Source organism: Lemur catta, chromosome 1, assembly GCF_020740605.2.
Source record: "Lemur catta isolate mLemCat1 chromosome 1, mLemCat1.pri, whole genome shotgun sequence".
In the NCBI taxonomy this organism is placed as follows: Eukaryota; Metazoa; Chordata; class Mammalia; order Primates; family Lemuridae; genus Lemur; species Lemur catta.
Window position 1 is genome coordinate 84,464,361 of NC_059128.1, and position 19,686 is coordinate 84,484,046.

The 19,686-nt window shown below is 49.4% G+C and overlaps 1 protein-coding gene across 1 annotated transcript in view; it reads right to left on the bottom strand.

Annotated features, from left to right (window-relative positions):
• The window catches only part of GNB5 (G protein subunit beta 5), a 35,757-nt gene extending 16,377 nt beyond the window's left edge, over positions 1-19,380 (bottom strand). Inside the window, exons 1-3 of the mRNA XM_045529416.1 lie at positions 19,169-19,380; positions 3,385-3,521; positions 166-207 (exon numbers count right to left, since the gene is read on the bottom strand). Coding sequence (XP_045385372.1) covers positions 166-207; positions 3,385-3,521; positions 19,169-19,280 — 291 coding nt within the window. The 5' untranslated portion in view covers positions 19,281-19,380. The remainder of the gene's footprint in view (positions 1-165; positions 208-3,384; positions 3,522-19,168) is intronic.
• Positions 19,381-19,686: the final 306 nt, after the last annotated feature.

The window sequence follows — 19,686 nt, forward strand, 5'->3', positions numbered from 1 at the left end:
ACGCTGCAGTAGCCTAGCTGAGCTGTTCAGACATGGACCGGCTTTCTTGGGGTTCCCATCCCGAGAGGCAGGGCAACCACTCGCAGGGGTGTCTGGAGGGGAATCAGGACAGGGCTAGGCAGCTGGGCCAGAGCACCGTGAACCAGGCTGGGAACGACGCCTCACCTTGTTGGTAGTGAAGGAGTCCCACACGATCACCTTCCCGTCCTGGGGGGAGAAGAGTAAACAGTTCAGGGGTTGTCAACAGTTCTTGCAGGCAACCACTGAGAACTCCTCATAAAAGCTGTGTCTGGCCGGGCAGTGTGACAGGGAGAGCCAGAGTAAGTATCCGGACAATCAGGACCCTCAAACCTCTCCGTGAAAAAGGGGGAGTAAGCAGGGGAGGGGCAGAACCTTCCAGTCCGGCTTAAGGATCAGTTCTGGACCTTGTATAGATACAGCTATAGGAAGCAACACTCAGAAACCTTTTATACCATTTATAAACCAACCACAAATTGTTAATATACTATTGTCCCCCAACATACCCTAAATGTCAAAAAATTATACAGGAAAAGTTAAACCTGACATTACCTTATGTAGCCGACAGGTGAACAAGTCTCTTTCTCCCCCCATCCCCACCACCTCGCCCTCGCCCCCATTCGCCTTGGAGTCCACGTCCCCGCAGTGCCACCTACGAGCACCCCGCTCACTCCTCTGTGCCCTTCTCTGCCGCGGACGGCTGCGGAGGGGGCTGTGTGGGCCCGAGATCAGCCTAACTTCTCCAGGTGCCCACAGATGTTGCAGCTCTCTGCTCCGACATCTCGCACCTACACTGAGAACAGCGTGCGATTTGCACCTACACTGGTAAGGATGCCTGTGGGCGGCTGTTCAGTAAGCAAAGAACACTTGCTGTCAGGGTGAGCGCCTGGCTGGCGATGCCACAGACAACACCGCCACTTTCGTTGGAACGGCAGCTGCAGCCACCCTGGGGGTGTGGGCAGTGACCACAGTGCCATCTATTTGTAATACAGACCCACGGGGGGGTAAACCCACATGTGCCCTCTCCCTACAAAGCAGTCACCTGCCCAGACTGTGGCGTGGAGGTTCTCTGGGCAGACGGTGGAAGAAGATGGATGAGTGACTTCCCCCAGCACAGAGGTCCCTGCAGATCCCCAGGGACGGTGAACCTGCAGCCTCTGTAGCAGGCTTGGTTTTTTCATCACTGAAGCCATTTGGAGCCAAATCTGGTGAATGACGTGGGGGAGATCAGACTGCAAAATACCGCCTAGGGGCAGAAGCAATGTCTGGTTCTAAAGTGACAGCCGCCTGCTTTGCAGGATTCCTCAGAGGACGTCTGTGTAAATGCCGTGTGTGGCCGAGGGGCCCTGGAACCAGGTCAAAGTCGGCGGTTTGGGGCTTTCCGAGACTCCTAAGCACCTTGGTTCTTCTGGTCTAATTTCTGACTGCACGGTCGCGCGTGCCGTGTGGGCAGACCTGGAAAGCCTCCGGCGCAGACTGAGCGGGCTCCGCGCCCACGGCCCGCGTGCTGGGGACCGAGTCCGTGCGCTGCCCACGTCGGTGCCCACTTTAGCAGCGGCCCCCACCGCACCGCCCACCCACCGTGCGCCCTGCAGTCTCATTAGACCGGGTGTAGACCCCTCCGTGAGCACGGATGTATACGCCAGGGGCCTACATGCCTGGGGAGAACGTGCCTCTGCCCCCAGACCCAGGGCAGGGTGATGCGTGTCCTGCCTTTTAAGGGAGAGGCTGCTGATGAGTCAAGTCTGTTCCGGAGTCTTCTGTTTTCCAGCCTCCTCCCCACGCGCCACGCCCACGTGTCCCTAGCTCTGGAGAAGACACGGATGGAGAGGGCGTGAAGAGGGCCTGCCTCCCCCCGCCCCCTGCGCCACCCCAGCACGTGAGTGACAGAAAACCGAACCCGCAGCACACCTTGTAAGGATTAAGGAGTGCAGAAGGCTAGCTAGCAACACATACGTCTCAATACCCATTTTGTAAAAACGAGCACTTGAAACAGAAAGACCAGAAATGCTCTGAAATAGTAATAATGGCTGTGATAGCACAGGGGGAGTGGAGCATTTCTTTGTTCTATTTTCCAGTGTTTCTTTAATGTGGTAAAATACAAAAGTGATACATTAATTCTGAACATAGAAAAAAACAATGGGACATACTAGATTTGTAGGTAATCCAGGAGATTTACGAAATCTGTCCTATCAAATGCCACACTGACATAGAAGTGACAGCTTGTGGATTATCTAGACTATGTATAGTTTTACACTTATGAGCATTATTAAAGAAATGACCCTCTTTTGAAAAAGCTGTGCAGAAGGCAGGGGTGAGGGGAACCTCACTGATCATAAAAATATGATTTTCAGAATATCTCATGTGGCTTTAGTTTACAGTTTTATGATCAATACATGCAACATAAAAGTAGACATCAAAAGTACCAAGCTGTGGGAGCCAGTATCCAAGGGAGTCCCCGTCACCCCAGCCTCTTGATTTTCACACCTTTGTACAGTCTCCCTCATTACCTCAGGGCTGTCTGTGCGAATATGACAGAAGCCACGGACTGTCGTGAAATACAGTGCGGCTCTGCCTCTGTCTCCCTCTCTGGGATCCCCACTCTCGGGAGGCAGCTGCTGTATTGTGAGCTACAGGGTCCACGTGGTGAGGAACTGAGGCCTCCAGACAAGAGCTACCTGAGCGAGGCATCTTGGAAGTGAGTCTGCACCTCGGTCAAGCCGTCGGATGAGCGCAGCCCTGACCAACATCTTCCCAGCAACCTCCCGAGAGACCCGGAGCCAGAACCACCCGGCCAAGCCCTTGCTGGGTGCTTATTGTCTCAGAAACCATGTGATATCATAAATACTTGCTGTTTGAAGCTGCTAAATTTTGGCGTAATACAGATAATATACAAGATGTAACATACACTATGTAAACTATATAAAATGAATGTAAAAATTATACTTCATAAAATATGTATCTTAAGTTTGTTCTGTAAGACATAAGAATTGTTAAACTCCTTAAGTTGAAAGAAAGCCACTGATGGGATCTTAGGCCCTCAAGTTGGAAAAAAAGAGACTATTTTAAAAATAGTTTCACTCACAAATAAGACCTAGAAATATGCTCAGGAAGAAATTAATTTGAATGGTTCACTGAATAAGTCAAACATGGCCTGCAATGTTTTAACTATTACCAATTCCAAATCTACCCAAATGAGTGGAGTTCTACAGTGTACAAGAGAACTCCTTATGCTAAATCATTGTCCTCTGGAGAGTGAGCACAGTCATAAAGATGAGAAAAGGGCTTTCTGAGAGGAACAGCTCTTTCTGCCTTAGCTGGAATATCGAAGACCCGCTCACCCATTACGCAGCAGGTGTGACGTACCTGGGACGAGCTCACGATCCTCCTCTTGTCTTTGCACCAGTCCATGCACAGGACTTTGTTCCCGTGGCCTTTGAGGGTCCTTCTGGTCTTCATGACAAACTGCCCCAGGGCCTCCACCCGCTCTGCCACCTGGTGCACTGGAAGGACAAGGCCACAGTCAGTTCCATACGAAGGAACGGGTTCTGAGCCACACGCTGGCGCAGCAGGCACCGGTCTACAGAGAGGGGCAGCCCACGGGCCTCCTCTGTGCCACAGTTGGCTTCTCTGAGTCTTCACTATTACATCCCACCAACACTCTTTCTTTCAGGATCAGGACCGGGTAGAGACAACACTGTCATTCTTTCCTTACATTTAAGACCCTACGTTTTTCAAAGCATTTCCATATACGCACACTGAAGAATTAACAAGACCACCTCATATTTGTAAAACACTACATAGAATTCTCCCATTCAAGGGCCACAGCTCTGAGAGGTGGGCAGGGCGAGCGACAGAGTGAGGCTGCTGTCCCCATTTAACAAGTGAGGAGACTGAGGCTCACAGAGTTATCCGGCTAACACAAGTTCTTGCAACTAACTGGGAGCCAGGCTGGGGCTTCCGGTCTTTTATTACCACTTTCTAGTCACTATAAAAACTGTGCTGTCAGGGTCGTGAGGTGCACCTGCTGCTTGACAGCAGTCTCTAACTGGCCCCTGTACCTCGCACAGGCCTGGGGCGTGGCAGGTGCTTCACACACGTGCTGCAGGAAGAGCTGCAGGAGCACACGGCCACGCAGGCTGCCGGCACGCAGCACGCCTGTCAGCGTACTGAAGAGCACAGTGTCCACAGACATCACTGTGATATCCTAAAAGTCATACACGTGATCCACCCATGGTATTGCCTATACCAGGAAGGACTTCCAAATATCAACCTCTCGGGGGCTGGGACCACAGCTCCTTTCCTGGGGCCAAGGGAGAGCTTTGTAGGAGCTTATAGACAGGCTGAGACTGGTGAGCCTAAGACAGGGACAAGTTCGCAGGAAGTGGCCTGACGGTCCCAGAGACCAGCTAGCTCAGGCCCTTCATCATGCAGCTGAGGAAGCTGAGGTCTGCAGGTCCCGTGGCCTCTCCCCGTGGTCGGTGGCTGGAAAGTGACACTCCCTCTCTGGTTAGTGGCTTACCAGAAGGAAAAACCGGGGCTCCCAACTTCTCCTTCCTCTAAACCTCCCAGCTGGCCTTTGTCCAGGCAGGTGAGGAGGGAAAGGGCGTTCTAGGAGAGGGGAATGGCCTAGGCCAAGGTGGTGTCTGGACACAGACAGGGCAACAGGGTGGGAGAGGCAAAGCCACTGCCCCTGGCTCTTCCCCAGGGAGCAGCTGAAGCTCCTTGGGGCAGTGGCCACCTCCCTTCACCTGGGCCTGGGCCAAGAGGGGCCGGCTCTGTGGTCTGAGTGCACGGCAACAGCACCCTTCTAGGGGAACCCTCTGTCCCCTCCTTCCCTTCCTGCCCCTTGAAACACTTCAATGTGTATTTCCTAAAAACAAAGAACTCTCTTAATAACCACAGTGTAATGATCAAATCAGAAAATTAATGTGATTTGCCTTTATTTTGTTGGTGTTTAAAAAAAAAAACGAAAAAAATAAAGGTAATGCTGAAACACCACGACCATCTAATCTACAGACCTTATTGAGGTTTTGCCTATTGTCCAAATAATATCCTTCATAGTAAAAGAAAATCTAAGATCATGTGTAGTATTCAGTTGTCATGTTTTTTAGTGTCCAGTTATTTTGTTTCCTGATTTAGTTTGCTCTGATGCTTCCTAAAGATTAGGTTTAGGGGCCAGGTATGGTGGCTCACATCTGTAATCCTAGCACTCTGGGAGGCCAAGGCGGGAGGATCGCTTGAGCTGAGGAGCTCAAGACCAGCCTGAGCAAGCGCGGGACTCTGTCTCTATAAAAAAATAGAAAAATTAACCGGGTGTGGTGTCATGTGCCTGTAGTCCCAGCTATTGGGGAGGCTGAGGCAGGAGATCACTTGACCCCAGGAGTTTGAGGTTGCAATGAACTACGATGATGCCACTGCACTCTAGCTGGGGCAACAGAGCAAGACTCTGTCTCAAGAAAGAAAAAAAAAAAAAAAAGATTAAGTTTGGGGAAGGCAAGTTTGTCAGGAACACCAGAGACGGATGCTGACCTCTTGCCAGCACATCCGTCTGGGGCACGTGCTGTCCCTTAGTCCCCCTGCTGGTGGTGTTAAATTTGGTCATTTGGTTAAGGTGGTGCCTGCCAGGTGTCTCCCTGGGAGAATTACCACTTTACCTTTGTAATGAGAAAGTACCTTGTTGGGACATACCCTGAGACTATATACACATCATTAGTCCTCAAATTTAATACCTCATTGTAACATCCATTAATGATTCTGGTCTGACCCAGTTATTGTAATGATGGTTGGCCAGTGGTGACTTCTCTTAGTCCGTCATTGCTTCTGCACTTATTAGTTGGTTTTCTAATAGAAGGAGGAGCTTTTCTTCCTTTCCCGGTTATTTATTTATTCATTTATTGATAGCAGTGAGGGCTCATGGAATCCTATTTTACCCCACAGGCTGTAATCCATTCCAGTTATCATTCACTCTGATCCCCAGATCACCCCAGGTGCCCAGCGGGAGCCCCACCAAGCAGGCTCCCCTGACCTGTGACATGTCCCCATCGTACTGCTAATTCTAAGCTTCTCTTGTTCTTTCCTTGCCCTCACCCTGAAATCAGCCACTTCTCCAAGAAGTCTGGGTTCCTTTTAGTTTCCCATTTCTTGTGATGAAAGAACAAAGGTGCGCCTGGGCTAAAAGTCTTTGTGAAAACCCGAACTGTAAAACACTTGCTCAACTATAAAGCCCTACATGAATGTGCAATTATGATGCCATTGCTTCTGCTAAAACATTGCATCATTTATTGCCACAAACAGCACATTAGTCTTTTACAGATATACTCCTTACAAAACACATTGAATGAAGTTTAAAAACAGAGTGAATTTTCTGAATTCTTATAGGCACTTTATACAAGTCTGTGTTAGCTCAGAGTTTATTCTATTTATAATATTTACTTTGAAACTTCACATCAATATTATTGCTGCTTCCCCCAATTCAGCATTAGGATAACCATAGCTTTTTAAAGTCCCTTAAAAAAAATGATGATTCACCCAACCAAAATAGGGCCTTCTTACATAATGTGAATTTGAACACATCCCAACTATTAATTATTTTTTCTCACTGCGTTTTCTCTTCCCACATATAGATTCATTCCCAACCCACTCAATCCTGTTTCTATCTGCCAAATCTCACATCCATTGAATTAAAGAATTTTTGTAAAAAATTAAATATCAGGAAGTAAGAACAATCTGGAAATGAGGTGAATATGTTCTCTATATTATTTGTGGGAGCTCAGTTCAGGGCAGATGTGGTTTCTCCTTTGTCTTCTGATGGGCCATCCCTCTAGGATTTAACTTTTTTTTTTTTTAAATGATGAACATAACCAGCTGGTTTCTATCATAAGAATTTGCTAGAATACAATGGTAGCCTGTTAAGAAATTCCACTAGCTTCAGGACAACAGGGGAGCTGTCTTGTTTGACCTTTCTTAGAGGTGTCACTGGAGCAGGGCAGTTAGGGACCCAGGCTCCAGATTCAGGCTGCTCGGGTCAAAGCCTGGCTCTGCCACATGCCGGCTGCATAACTTCAAGCAAGTCATTTACCTTCTCACCACCTCTCTTCCCTCATGGGGTTGTGGGTGCATTCAAGCCTGGCACAAAGGGAACACTCGGTAAGAGTTAGCTACGGTAATTCTCCAGCTTGGCATACACTGGGTACCCAGCAATATTTATTGATAAAATAAATGAAATGCTTAGTATTTATTAAATTTCAAGCAACTGCAGCAATCCTAAGCAGCAGTTCTGGTGGGCTGACAAAACTGTCAAGCCCCTTTCCCTCTCACTCTGTTGCCTGGGCTAAAGTGTCATGGCATCAGCCTAGCTCACAGCAACCTCAAACTCCTGGGCTCAAGTGATCTTCCTGCCTCAGCCTCCCGAGTAGCTGGGACTACAGGTATGCGCCACCATGACCAGCTAATTTTTTCTATATGTATTTTTGGTTGTCCAGATAATTTATTTCTATTTTTAATAGAGACGGGGTCTCACTCTTGCTCAGGCTGGTCTCGAACTCCTGACCTTGAGCGATCCTCCTGCCTCGGCCTCCTAGAGTGCTAGGATTATAGGCATGAGCCACTGCACCCGGCCCCTTCTTTTCCTATATCTCTCCTTCCACCTCCCAATCCATCATCCCTACTTCAGCTGCCAAGCAACTCGTCAATTTATCAGGGTGATCTCACTAGCACTGGGGGTGGGAGATACACAATGGTTTTTGACCTATTTCCTGATCCGAGCAGCTCCCCATCCAACCTTTTTTTTCAAGTTTCTTTTCCTTCCTGTTGGTCCTAATCTGTCCCCTGAGCAACTTGAACTTGGCCTTTGCTATGCACAAACCTTTACAACATTTAAAGATAGCTCAAGCTCTTTCCTAATGGATCCCATTTCAGTATGTGTGAGGGTCTAGGACCACGCAGATGTATGTCTGTTCCTGTCCTCCCTGGAGTTCAGAGTCAATGGAAGAGATGGAGCCACAAGGATGATTTCAATGCAACGTGTGACTTGCTAAGCTAGACATGTGGTCGCAGAGAGCTTCTGCCCCAGAGGATGGGGCATTGCACTGGGCTTTGGGGGCTGAAATTTGAGCTTTATCTAAAGGATAAGGTGGAGTCAGAAGAAAGGGAGTACTAGGTGAGCACACTAAGTTAAGGAAATGGTGAAAGCAAAGGCCCAAAAGTGTGTAATAAGCATGCATTTTTAAGGGGTGGTATAAGCAACTTGATCACAGCAGGGTGTGAAGGGTGAGCAGTAGGTGCAGGCAAGTAATGGCGCCGTGCACTGGTAACGGAGCTCATTTATCCCACTGTGACAGCAGCCTGCTGTCATCAGAGGAGTGACATGGTCAGACCTGCATTTTCATGGCTATCTCTGGCTGCAGTATGGAGGACAGTGTCGATGGAGACTACACTGGAGGAGGGAAGCCAGTTAGGAGACTCTCCTCTCTTTGGCAGATCCTTTCCAGAAAACACAGCCATCGGCTACTCCACACTTCTCTGTGGTCCCTCCAAGATGTGCCTGGAACAGCCTAGACGCTGCTTCAGTGCAGCCTACTCCCTGTTCCCGGATGCTCTCCTTCCCATGTCTGGGAGGTGGACACCTGCCTCGGTGGCCTCCCTGCTTAGTTGGATTCCATGAAGCTTGAACTGCTGAATATTCCAGATGCCATTCCAGATACGAGGAATCGGAATCAGAAAGCCATGGTTGGAACTCAAGAGGAGAGACAGAGCTGGAAGTGTAGGCCAGCAAATGTTTACTGCTTGAAGGATGTTTCCAGACCCCCTACTATGTGCCAAGTACTGTGCCAGGTACAGAAAAGAATAAGACAGTCCCTGCTCTTACTGAGCGCACGGTCTGGTGAGGCAGACAGGCCAGCACCCAGGAACAACTACAGTGCAGCGTGACGGTGGCTAACAGGGTGTCACTCAAGTCCGGGACAATGTGGCTGACTCTGCTGGCAGGTGTGGCCATTAGAGGTGATGTCAGCAGAGCCTGGTTTTGAGGGATGCAGAGGAGTTGGTGAAAAGGGTAGGTGGGAAGCTAGCTTCTTAATATATATTTTTGTTTGTTTTTCAGGAAAATGGAAGACAATGACCCAGCCTACCAGAGTGTCCTGAGGTTTAACTGAGAAGGCAAATTAAAGTGCCTATCAGGTGCCTGGCAAGCCAAGAATAACAAATGCAGATTTCGAGTACTAGGCTAAGGCCTGGAAAACCGGAAACAACACGACCTGGAGGGGAAGGGGGCTTTTGAAATGGAGGCTGTGAAAACTAGAGATCATCTTCAGGATAGGAGAGAATGGGAGGGTGAGAAGAGGGGGTTATGAAAAGGGACAGGGTTTTATTTTGATTGCCGTTCATATAATTATAGAAGTAAACAATCAAAAAATAGAAACTTATGATTACTTATAATTCTGCTTAGCCGGATTCTCATCATTTGGCGTGTATCCTTCCAGCCTTTCCTCTGCATGTGTGCACACATGTGTATCTGGTGTAAGCAGATTTCATGCCACATACAATTTTGGGGAGCTATTTTTCACCTGATATATTTATGGATGTCTTTCCATGTCAAATATAACTATCCATCATTTTTAATCACTGCACAGCATTCCACTGTACAGATATACCATAACCCCCAAATCCCTGCTGGTGGGCACTTACTTTGTCCCACGGCTGCCATGATACCCTTGCGTTGCATTATCTGTTAGCTAAATGCCAATAAGTGGAATTGCTGAGTCAAAAGGATTTTTTTTAAAGACTTTCAATGTATGTTATGATATCCACCACTGATTGCGTGTCTCCGGGGTGACGGGCACAGGCCATATCTCCATTTCTATACATGAAGTGGCTGAAGCGCAGAGAGGCTAAGGACCTTACATGCGAGCCCTTAAGAACAGACACATACCTCTAATAATGGGAGAATTCTGGACAGGTGGCTGTAATACCTTAGAAAGTCAAGGACGGGGTGAGGCAGTGACAATGGCTTCTTAGTCCAGGAAACATCCCAACCTTGGATCCCCCATACTTCTCGATGTGGCCAGATCAATGGGTCAGAGTTAGAGGACCTAGACCAGGTCACGACACCTGCCTTGACCCTGGCTCCACCACCACTTGGCTGGGAGAATCATCCAAAGTTAGAGCCAGAAGAGACCTGAGTGACTCAACAAATATGTCCTGAGCACCTTCCACAGGCTGGCCCTGTGCTGGGCACCATGATGGACAGGCTCTGGCCACACGGAGCTTAGGCTCTGCCAACTGCGTGGAGCAATGGTTTTCAAACTCCCATTCTAGTTGCAGAAGTCTCCCTCCACCACCTCCACTTTTGCTCAAGGACAAAGTCTTACTAGAAGTCCAGTACAGAAAAGGGACGAAGGGAGAGCTGAGCGGGTGAACAGCGAGGAAGGACGCCAGACTCAGAGGCATGTCTACCCTGGGGCTGAATACCAAGTGTGAAGGCCAATTAGCTCCCCCAGCCTCTCACTTCCCAGACAAGGAAAATGAGGCCTGAGGGAAGGGCACAGTTTATACATTAGCAGTGAACAAATATCTCCTCCCAGCCTGTGCCTTCCTCCCTAAAATGAGGGTATTAGCCTTTATCTAGATGGGGCCTTGGATATAATCTATAATTCTGGCAAAACGTAACGTTTCATCAAGATGTGGCTTCCTCTCAACTTTCAGGGAATAGTTTTGCTAATTATTTTATAATCTGTGAATGTGTGAACCTAAAACAAAATGTATTATGTGCAGGTGAATATACAAGAATTCAAACCATGTAAATTTATAAAGTAAGAATATGTAACAAGGTCCTTCTCCATCATTCCATGAGGCAATGAAAAAAAGAACCAAAATCTGGACACACTCTAAAATGTCCCTGAAAATGAATATTCTGAAACTGAGTGTAAATACAGAAGACACGTTCAAAGACAAGTGACATGTTCTCTTTTTTCATTTTTTTCTCTTTTTTCTTTTTCTTTCTTTATTTCTTGCCTTTTTTTTTTTTTTTTTTTTTTTTTTGAGACAGGGTGTCACTCTGTCCCTGGACTAGAGTGCTGTGGTGTCATCTTAGCTCACTGTAACCTCAAACTCCCGGGCTCAAGTGATTCTCCTGCCTCAGCCTCTGGAATAGCTGGGACTACAGGCATGCGCCACCATGCCCGGCTAATTTTTCTATTTTTAGTAGAGATGGGGTCTTGCTCTTGCTCAGGCTGGTCTCCAACTCCTGAGCTCAAGCGATCCTCCTGCCTCAGCCTTCCAGAGTGATAGGATTATAGGTGTGAGCCACCGCACCTGGCCAAGATGTCTTAAATAGGAAAATAGAACTATTTAAAAAGCAATCATGAATCACTTTCAAATTTGCAGTATTATACAGTCTTTTGATGACTACTTTTTGGTAGATCAAAGTAATCAAGGAAATATTTTCCAAAGCTAACTTTAAACTTATTTAATCTGATTCTACACTAAGGTAGAATGGGATGGGATGGATCCAAAACCCTCAAACACTTGTATGGAAAGAAAACATTTACAATCACATTACTTTACATATGTTTGTCAGAGATTTGTGAATTGCCTTAAAACCACACATAAGTCACACACTAAAAAATTCTACCCTGAATTTCCTAATTTAAAGTTTGAAGGATTAAGTTATGGTACAGCCTTTAAAGATGGAAGGCAGTATGGCTCCATATAATAATTTTAAATGATGACATTAAACAGAAATGCAAATGGGCCGGGCGTGGTGCTTCATGCCTGTAATCCCAGCATTTTGGGAGGCTGAGGTGGGAGGACTGCTTGTGGCCAGGAGTTTGAGAGCAGCCTGAGCAACATAGCAAGACTTCGTGTCTACAGAATATAGAAAAATTAGCTGGGCACAGTGGCACGTGTCTGTAGTCCCAGCTACTCAGGAGGCTGAGGCAGGAGGATCGCTTGAGCCCAGGAGTTTGAGGTTGCAGTGAGCTTTGATGACACCACTGCACTTTAGATGCTAGCCCAAGCAACAGAGCAAGACACTGTTCCCTCCCACCCTCCTACCCCGAAAAAAGAAGCTCCTGAATCCATTGTGTTGAATGTCAAAACTGGGCTAAAACCCTGTATCTAGTACAATCCCAAGTATGTTTATAAATACACATACAAACATGAAAACATAAGCTATGAAATACATCAAAATATTGAAAGTGGCTACCTCTAGGTGGTGGAATTATGAATGACTTGTTTTCATCTATATTTCTAGATTTTCCACAGTGAGCATTAGTTTATTATGAAGGGCCTCCAAAAACACGTGCATTAGCTATCTTGTGTGTAATTACGAATGCAGAGAAAAGCAAGGGGAGGGGAAATGAAAGGCAGATTTGCTTTCTGCTCCCTCTGACGGCGGCAGGAGGCATGTGGCAGAGCTGCGGGGAAGAGGATGTCTGCAGGGAAACTAAGTTCTATAAGCCTCAGTACACAGAGCATGTGTCCTTAGAATATGGAAAAAGTCAATGAACATATTTGCTCCAGGCTAATCTAGAAGCTTTGGTTTTTCCAAATTTTTCCTATAAGCCATAAAATCAGAATAGTCCAAGGCTCCAGCCACAAAGCATTTGAGAATAAAACTTTTCACAAAATTACATTTAGAAGAGATAGAAAAGTCAATAGCATCTAATGATAAATCCTGTGATTTGCCCAAATTTAGTCTGGATTTGTACTCACAGAAATTACAGAAATTTGCTTTGAGTCGCTTTGTTCCTTAACAATAATAGAATCTGGAAGACGCCCCCACGCAGCCCCAGGAGGCTGTCATATATGTTGGCTGAAATGAACACTGTGTCCTTCCTGCTCTCAGCCTGTCTTCCAGATCATTCCTCAGTTTAATTTCAAGTTAAAGGCTCTTTGAAGTTGAAGTGTTTCCCCCTCCTTTCTTTCACGATCTTAACTCCCATTCCAGTACTCATTTTTGTCTTTTTATTATAAAAGAAATAAATGTACGAATGGGTATAAAATGAACAGTTCCTCCACTTTGCATACCCCTCTCTAGGGATAAGAAGTTTCTTGTGTGCCCTTCCAGACATGTAACGCATACACAAGCCTCTCTTCTTTAATGAGATCAGGTTATATACGTTGCTTGGCACTTTGCTTTTTTTAAAAAAAATGGTGACACCTTTTCATACATACATAGACTTAATTTTTTTTCATTGATTTACTCTTTTTTCTTTTTCATGCTAATCTCAACTTTCTAAAAGAAGGTCTAGCATGGTGAGGAGGAACGTGGTACTAGGAGCCTGAACCTTGGCTCTACCCTATTCTACTGGGAGTGGCTGCAAAACCTTAGGGCAATCCCTTAACCCCTTCCTGGATCTCAGCTGCCTTCTCATCTAGAAGGGGGGGGCTGTTGGGAGGAGAAGAAAACGTTCTGTGCCTGGAGGCCTAGGCTGAAGCAGGTGACTCCTCTAGATCTAAAAGCTGTGTGGTGGGGCTAATAACAGCTCCCCAAAGATGTCCATGTCCTAATCCCTGGAACCTGTGAATATGCTACTTTAATGGGAAAGGGCCTTTGCAGATGTGGTTAAATTAGGGATCTTGAGATGGGGAGATGATTCTGGATTACCCAGGTGGGCCCAATGTAATCACAAGGGTCTTTATAAGAGGGAGGCGGGAGGGTCAGGGTCAAAGAAAGATGTGATCGTGGAAGCAATGATGGGAATAACGTGAGCCTTGAGCCAATGCATGTGGGTGGCCTCCAAGAACCGGGAAAAGCAGGGACAGATTCTCCCCTACGGCCTCCAGGAGGACCTGCTCACCCATGTTAGACCTCTGACCCCAGGAGGAGAATAAATTTATGGTGCTGTAAGCCACTAAGTTTGTGGAAATTTGTACACTATCAATAGGAAACCCATATGAACCATAACTGTGTGATGCTAAAGTGCCCAGAATCGAGCGAGGGAGTTCGCGTCCATGGTGGAAGACACGCAGAAAGCACAGAGAGAAAGATCTGGGGACCAGCAGGAGGCTCCCGAGGAGTAGTGGGGGGGAGTGGGGTCCCCTGGAGACGGGGCTGGGGCTGTGGAGTCTGACAGCACAGCTTCCCACAGCGCTGCTTCCTGAGTCTCACGCTGGCCAAGGGCTGCTTGGGGAGGAGGGCCCAGGGATGGGGGCTGAAGGACTCAGGGTCTGCAGCCAGGAAAAGTTCAGTTTTTCTGTAAGTTTATGCTCTGTAATTCTGTTGTGTTGAGTTTGTTTAAGGCAAGAATTTGGGCAAGTCCGAGCTGATAGGAGGTGACCAACTGTCCCAGTTTGCCTAGGACTGAAGGGTTTCCTGGGACGCAGGACTTTCCATTTTAAGACCGAGCATCCCAGGGAAACATTGGTCACCTTAGTTTCCAGCCTAAAGGGGTCCCCCCATTAGGACAGAGGCTACAGGGCCATCTATACAACACCACCAAAATGCAAAAACATGCAGGCATCTAACACATGTTGCTGTGGGCAATAAACCATGACCCCATGGTGTCTGGCCACACACCCTAATTTGTACTATAAATGTTCATGTCTGGCCTCACGTTCCCAACTCACAGGAAATTGTCCTTGGATTCCAAAGTGGGAAACATCTGCTGGGTCATCATGAAGCAGGGGCTGGGAACCCCAGGTGGGCAAGAAATGAGGCCTGTGTGTGTCAGAAACACACCTGCCAACTAAGAGGCTGCCATAGGCCGGCTGCTATGGGAGACACAGGAAGGTGTATGATGCCACCTCTGCTCTGGGGAGGGAACCACATTCAGTTTAGGCCCCTCCCCAGCTTGACCAGACCCTTCCCACCCGCCCCAGGCTGTCCGCCACTCGCTCAGCGGGGAGCTCGGCAAAGAAAGTGGCATGGCTCCCAAACTGAATCCCCGCCCAACACTAACAGCTGCATGACTCCCAGCAAATTATTTGACTTTGCCAAGCCCCTGCGTTCGTCCCCCAGGTGGGGATGCTGCCACTTGACTTCACACAGGGGAAAATGAGAGCACAACTGTTTGATGCCTAGCTGTTTTCACAGCTACAGACCACAGCACCCCTCGCCCTCTCCCACCTGAGTCCCGGGGGCGAAGCAGGAAGGGGCTGGGGGAGTCTGAGTAGGGTGAGAGCAGCTGAAGGGGTAACGGTGGGACCAAGACAAGCTCAGAAATCCCCTCTCACTCTTTTAGCTGCAGGTGTAACTTCCACTAGGAACTGGACACTCTCTCTGTTAAGAGGGAAAGCGACATTTGTAAGAATCCTATAGCCCAGGTCACTTAGCTCTCACGCTTCATGTCCCTCCCCCAAACTGTCTTGTTCTCCTGCGTACCCAGCAGGCAGAGTGACCTCATGAAAACATGTATCAGGCCCTTCTCTCAAAGCCCTCCAACAGGTCCTCCCTGTGCCCACAGGCCCGCATGACCTGCCACCCCTGACCCCACCTCCTCCTCTTCCACACTGGGCCTTTGCCCTGCTCTGCCTTTTGCTGGAAGTGCTCGGCTCGGGACAGTCTATCTGACAGTCCATCATTCGTCCTTCCCTCCCTTCAGGTCTCCCCGTGACAGTCTATCTGACAGTCCATCATTCGTCCTTCCCTCCCTTCAGGTCTCCACTTGAAGCCCCTTCCCTACAAGGCCTCCGTGGGCCACCTTCTCCAAAACTTCCTCCTGTTGCCCCACACCTCCTGTCCCACCTCCCTGCTTTAGTTCTTTTCTAACACACGTCTGCTTTCCTCATTCGTCTGACTCCCACGCTAGAATGGAAGCGCCTTGAGGGAGGGAGGGAGTGAGGGAAGTTTGATTTATTCACTGCAGTGTCCCCAAGGGCTGAGGACAGTGCCTGACATATAATGGGCTGGCAAAACGTGTTGAATAACGAAGGAATTGGGCATGTGAACATCTCAACAGAGATGGAAGGAATCATTGCCAGGCCAAGGTTACTGAAGGCTGGAGACATGGGATCCTAAGCCTGGGGGTGGGAGGGAACGGACCCACGCCAGGAAGGGGACAGGTGTGGGTCGGTGCATGTGCAGGTGGGTTTGGGAGTGTGAAGCTGAGCAGTCAGCCTCCAGCTCCCATTTTCCCTGCAGGAGGAGGCAAGAGTGGGGATGGGGGTGGGAGTCAACGAGTCAGAGACCTGCGCAGAGTGGAGAAAATCTGAAATTGTCACTGTGAAGAGCCGACCCACAGAACTGCCAAGCAGCTCTGAAAGCCCCAGAGAACTAGTGATTGTGGAACTAATAACGGTGTCAATACGCCTCCTGCGTACCATTTCTCCAGCAGCATCTGATGTTCAGGAACAAGAGAGAGAGAGAGAGAGAGAGAGAGAGAGGGAGAGAGAGAGGGAGAGGGAGTAAGGGAGGGGAGGAAGAAGGGGGGTGGAGAGAGAGAAAGAGCTAGCGGATCCACCCAGGGCTGAGGCTCTGCAGGAAGGCTCTGTTGGACAGACAGGAGGACAAGGGATTTAAGTTTACCTGGCAAGACTGTTGCTGAGATGGTGGGCCAAAGTCTCAAAGCTGGATACTGAGGGAAGAGAAGAAGAGAAGGAACAGAGAGACTGGAAGAGAGGAGAGCCAGGGTCCTGGAGGAAGGAGATGCCAGGGGAGGGACTGGCCAGGGCAGGACACAGCGATCAGAGGTCTGGGAGGGGGAGCAGTTCTGAGTGCCGACAGATCCCAGGTGTGTGCAGCAGGGGCTGCCATGGTGAGGGGCCAAGAGTGTCATGAGGGGCACCGCTGTGCACCCTGAAGACACCGAGATGGGGTAGGACTTGGGGTCAAAAGGAAGACTCAAGCCACAGTTCTAAGAAATGCCAAAGTCCTTAAGAAATGAGAGCACAGGACAAATGTCAAAAGGGAAGAGATCGGCCTCAAATGACAAGAGCCTTAGAAGAAGCAAGGGTTTTACAGGGGGGTGGAAGATAAGCGGTCTGGAAGCTGCAGGGGAATAAAGGGGAACACTGCCACATGCCTTCTGGTCTTTTCAACCCCAAAACTTTGACATACACAAGTGAGGACGGTGGGACCAAAATTTGGCCCTGGCTTTTGAGGGCACTGCACTCTCAGCAGGGCAGCAACAGCTTCCTCTCTTGCATAGAACAAATTCACTCCCTGGGGTTCCATGTTGAAAAGCTGCATCGCCACTATCTTTCTGCCGTAAGGCAATTTACAAATTCACAGAAAAGGCTGAAAATATCCCAGTGTGCAGCCTGCACTGTTGAGTTAGTAAATCTCTGAAGAATCCTCTCTGCCTGAGGCTCAAAGGGGTTTGGCCAAAAACGCTGACATGAGCTGAGCTGACGGTCTGACTGTCCAGGGGTAATCCTGGTCCCACCTCTTATTAGCAGGGGGCCTTTGGTAAGTCCTTTAACCTCTCTGTGCCTCAGTTTCCTCACCCGTCAAATGAAGAAGTTAGACAACCTACTTCAGAGGCACTAACAGCATCATCACTGTCATCTGCAGAGTGTAGGAATTTGCAATGGAAATGGGGCAGACCCAGTCTCATGCCTCCCAATATCTGTTCCCCACTTCCTTCCTGATAGGAGAAACCACACTCTGTTTGGGAATGACGATGTGCCCAGCTCAGTTCTCCCTTTCCCAGATAGCCTTACAGTAGCCATGTGGTCTAGTCCTTTTTATTTCTTTTCAATTTTTTAAATTAATTAATTATTATTATTATTTTTTTTTTTGGTAGAGACAGGGTCTTGCTCTTGTTCAGGCAGGTCTCAAACTCCTGGCCTCAAGCGATCCTCCTGCCTCAGCCTCCCAAAGTGTTAGGATTACAGGCATGAGCCACCAAGCCCAGCTTTGTAGTCTAGTTCTGACCAAGTGCAGACAGAAATCTTAAGAAAGGCGGGTTCCTGCGAAAACCTTTGCTTTCCTGATAAGAAGGAGCAAACAGAGACTGGTGTCCATATTTCTCCTTCTTCCTGCCTGGGATAGAGATGTGATGTTTGGAGCTGTGGCAATCATATTATAATCATGGGGCAAATGCCAGTGCTCTAAGGTGTGGAGAAGAAAGGCAGGAGCTTGGGTCCCTGCTGGTGCACTGCATAGATGAACCAAAGCGAGGCAAACAAACCTTTGCTCTTTTTATGTAAGAAAATTAACTCCCAGCTTGCTTAACTACTTTATTTGGGGTTTATAGTTAATTATAGCTGGACACATTTCTAAACAATACAGGAACTTACAGTGCCTCCTATTTAAAGGAGGCCCTAGGAGAAAGTATGGCACACTCTAGATTCAGGTCAAGTGATTTTCAAAGAAATCAAATGGTAAAGGCCCTAGCATGAACCCCATTTTCCTTTTCCAAATGGGATTTAAAGGGTGGTACCCATTAGGAATGGCAGGAGCACGGTATCTAGGTGTGCGTGAGGGCGGCGTGGGAGGCCTTGCTCAGCCAAGGGGAGCAGCCACCCTCAGGGCCGGAAAGGAAGCAGGTGAGACCGCCTCACTTCCCCAAGCCTGGCCCTCGGCCCAAGCTCTGCTGAGGACGAACCATCCAGCCAAGTAAAGGAAAGCTGACGTGGCCAAGAGTCCTGGACCCAGGCTATTCAAGCTCACTCTTAAAAATCACAGAGCCAGCTCTGAATTACGGTGGTGCTCAATAATGCAAGTTTAAGAGTGCTACTGCTCTTTCATGCCAGTCACACCGCATCTATCCAAAAGCTTCGGAAACAGGCTTAAGCGAACTGAAAGGCTGGATCTGGCAAGCTCCTCTGCGTCCCTTCCCCCTTCCAGCTCCCCTCCCGCAAGGAGAGGAGGGAGGTTGGAAAAATGAGCTTTGAAATCAGAGTCTCTCATTCCCTGTAAAGCAAAACTGCGAACGACACAACAGCCATGGGGAAAGCCAGATGATGATTCAAAAACAAAACAGGAGTTTCTCCCAGGCCGCGCCCACACGGGCTCGCCGCGCCCGTCACTACGGACACCCCGCCCCCCGCAAGCCTCCGCCCGGGAGGGGCAGGAGCGCGATGGGGCCGCATCTTCCAGACAGGTGACGACGGCACCTGGTCCCTGGCCCTCCGCGAGCGGACGGGGGTCCTGCAAGGTGCCGCGACCCCCTGGGGCCGCCACCCGCGCCTCCCCCGCGGCGGCGCCGGCGCGACTCCCGCGCGAGCCCAGGCCGCCCCCGCCGCGTCCCCGGCCCGCACTCACGCTCCACGTCGTGCAGCTTGGCCCGCTCCTCCTCCAGCTTGCCCTTGAGGCTCTCGGCCTCGCTCTTCAGCGACGCCAGCGTCTCGTTCTCGTGCAGCCCGTCTGTTGCCATCTTCGCGCGGGGACGCGGCGGGGAGGGAAGCGGAGAGCTGGGAGCGCCGAGCCGCGCCGGGAGCTCCGGCCGCGTCCCCCGAGCGCCGCCCCGGCCCCGCCCCCCGGCGGTGACGCGAGCGGCTGCGGGCCCGGCCGACCCCGCGCCCTGCGCCCGCCCCGCCCGCCCCGCGCCCTGGCGCAGTGCCCGTGCGGGGCCCGAGTCGGCGCTGCGGGGGGCACCACCCCGGAGAAGCAGGGAGCGTCGTGCCCATTTTACCGGTGGGAAAACTGAGGCTTGGCCATGTTAGGTGATTTGCCCGATAGAGGAGGGCCAAGTTGGGATTTCAGTTCAGGACTCCGGGCTCCTGGGGAGACTCGTGAGGGTCCCGGCGACACAGCCCTTCCATCGCCCCCACTCCCCACCC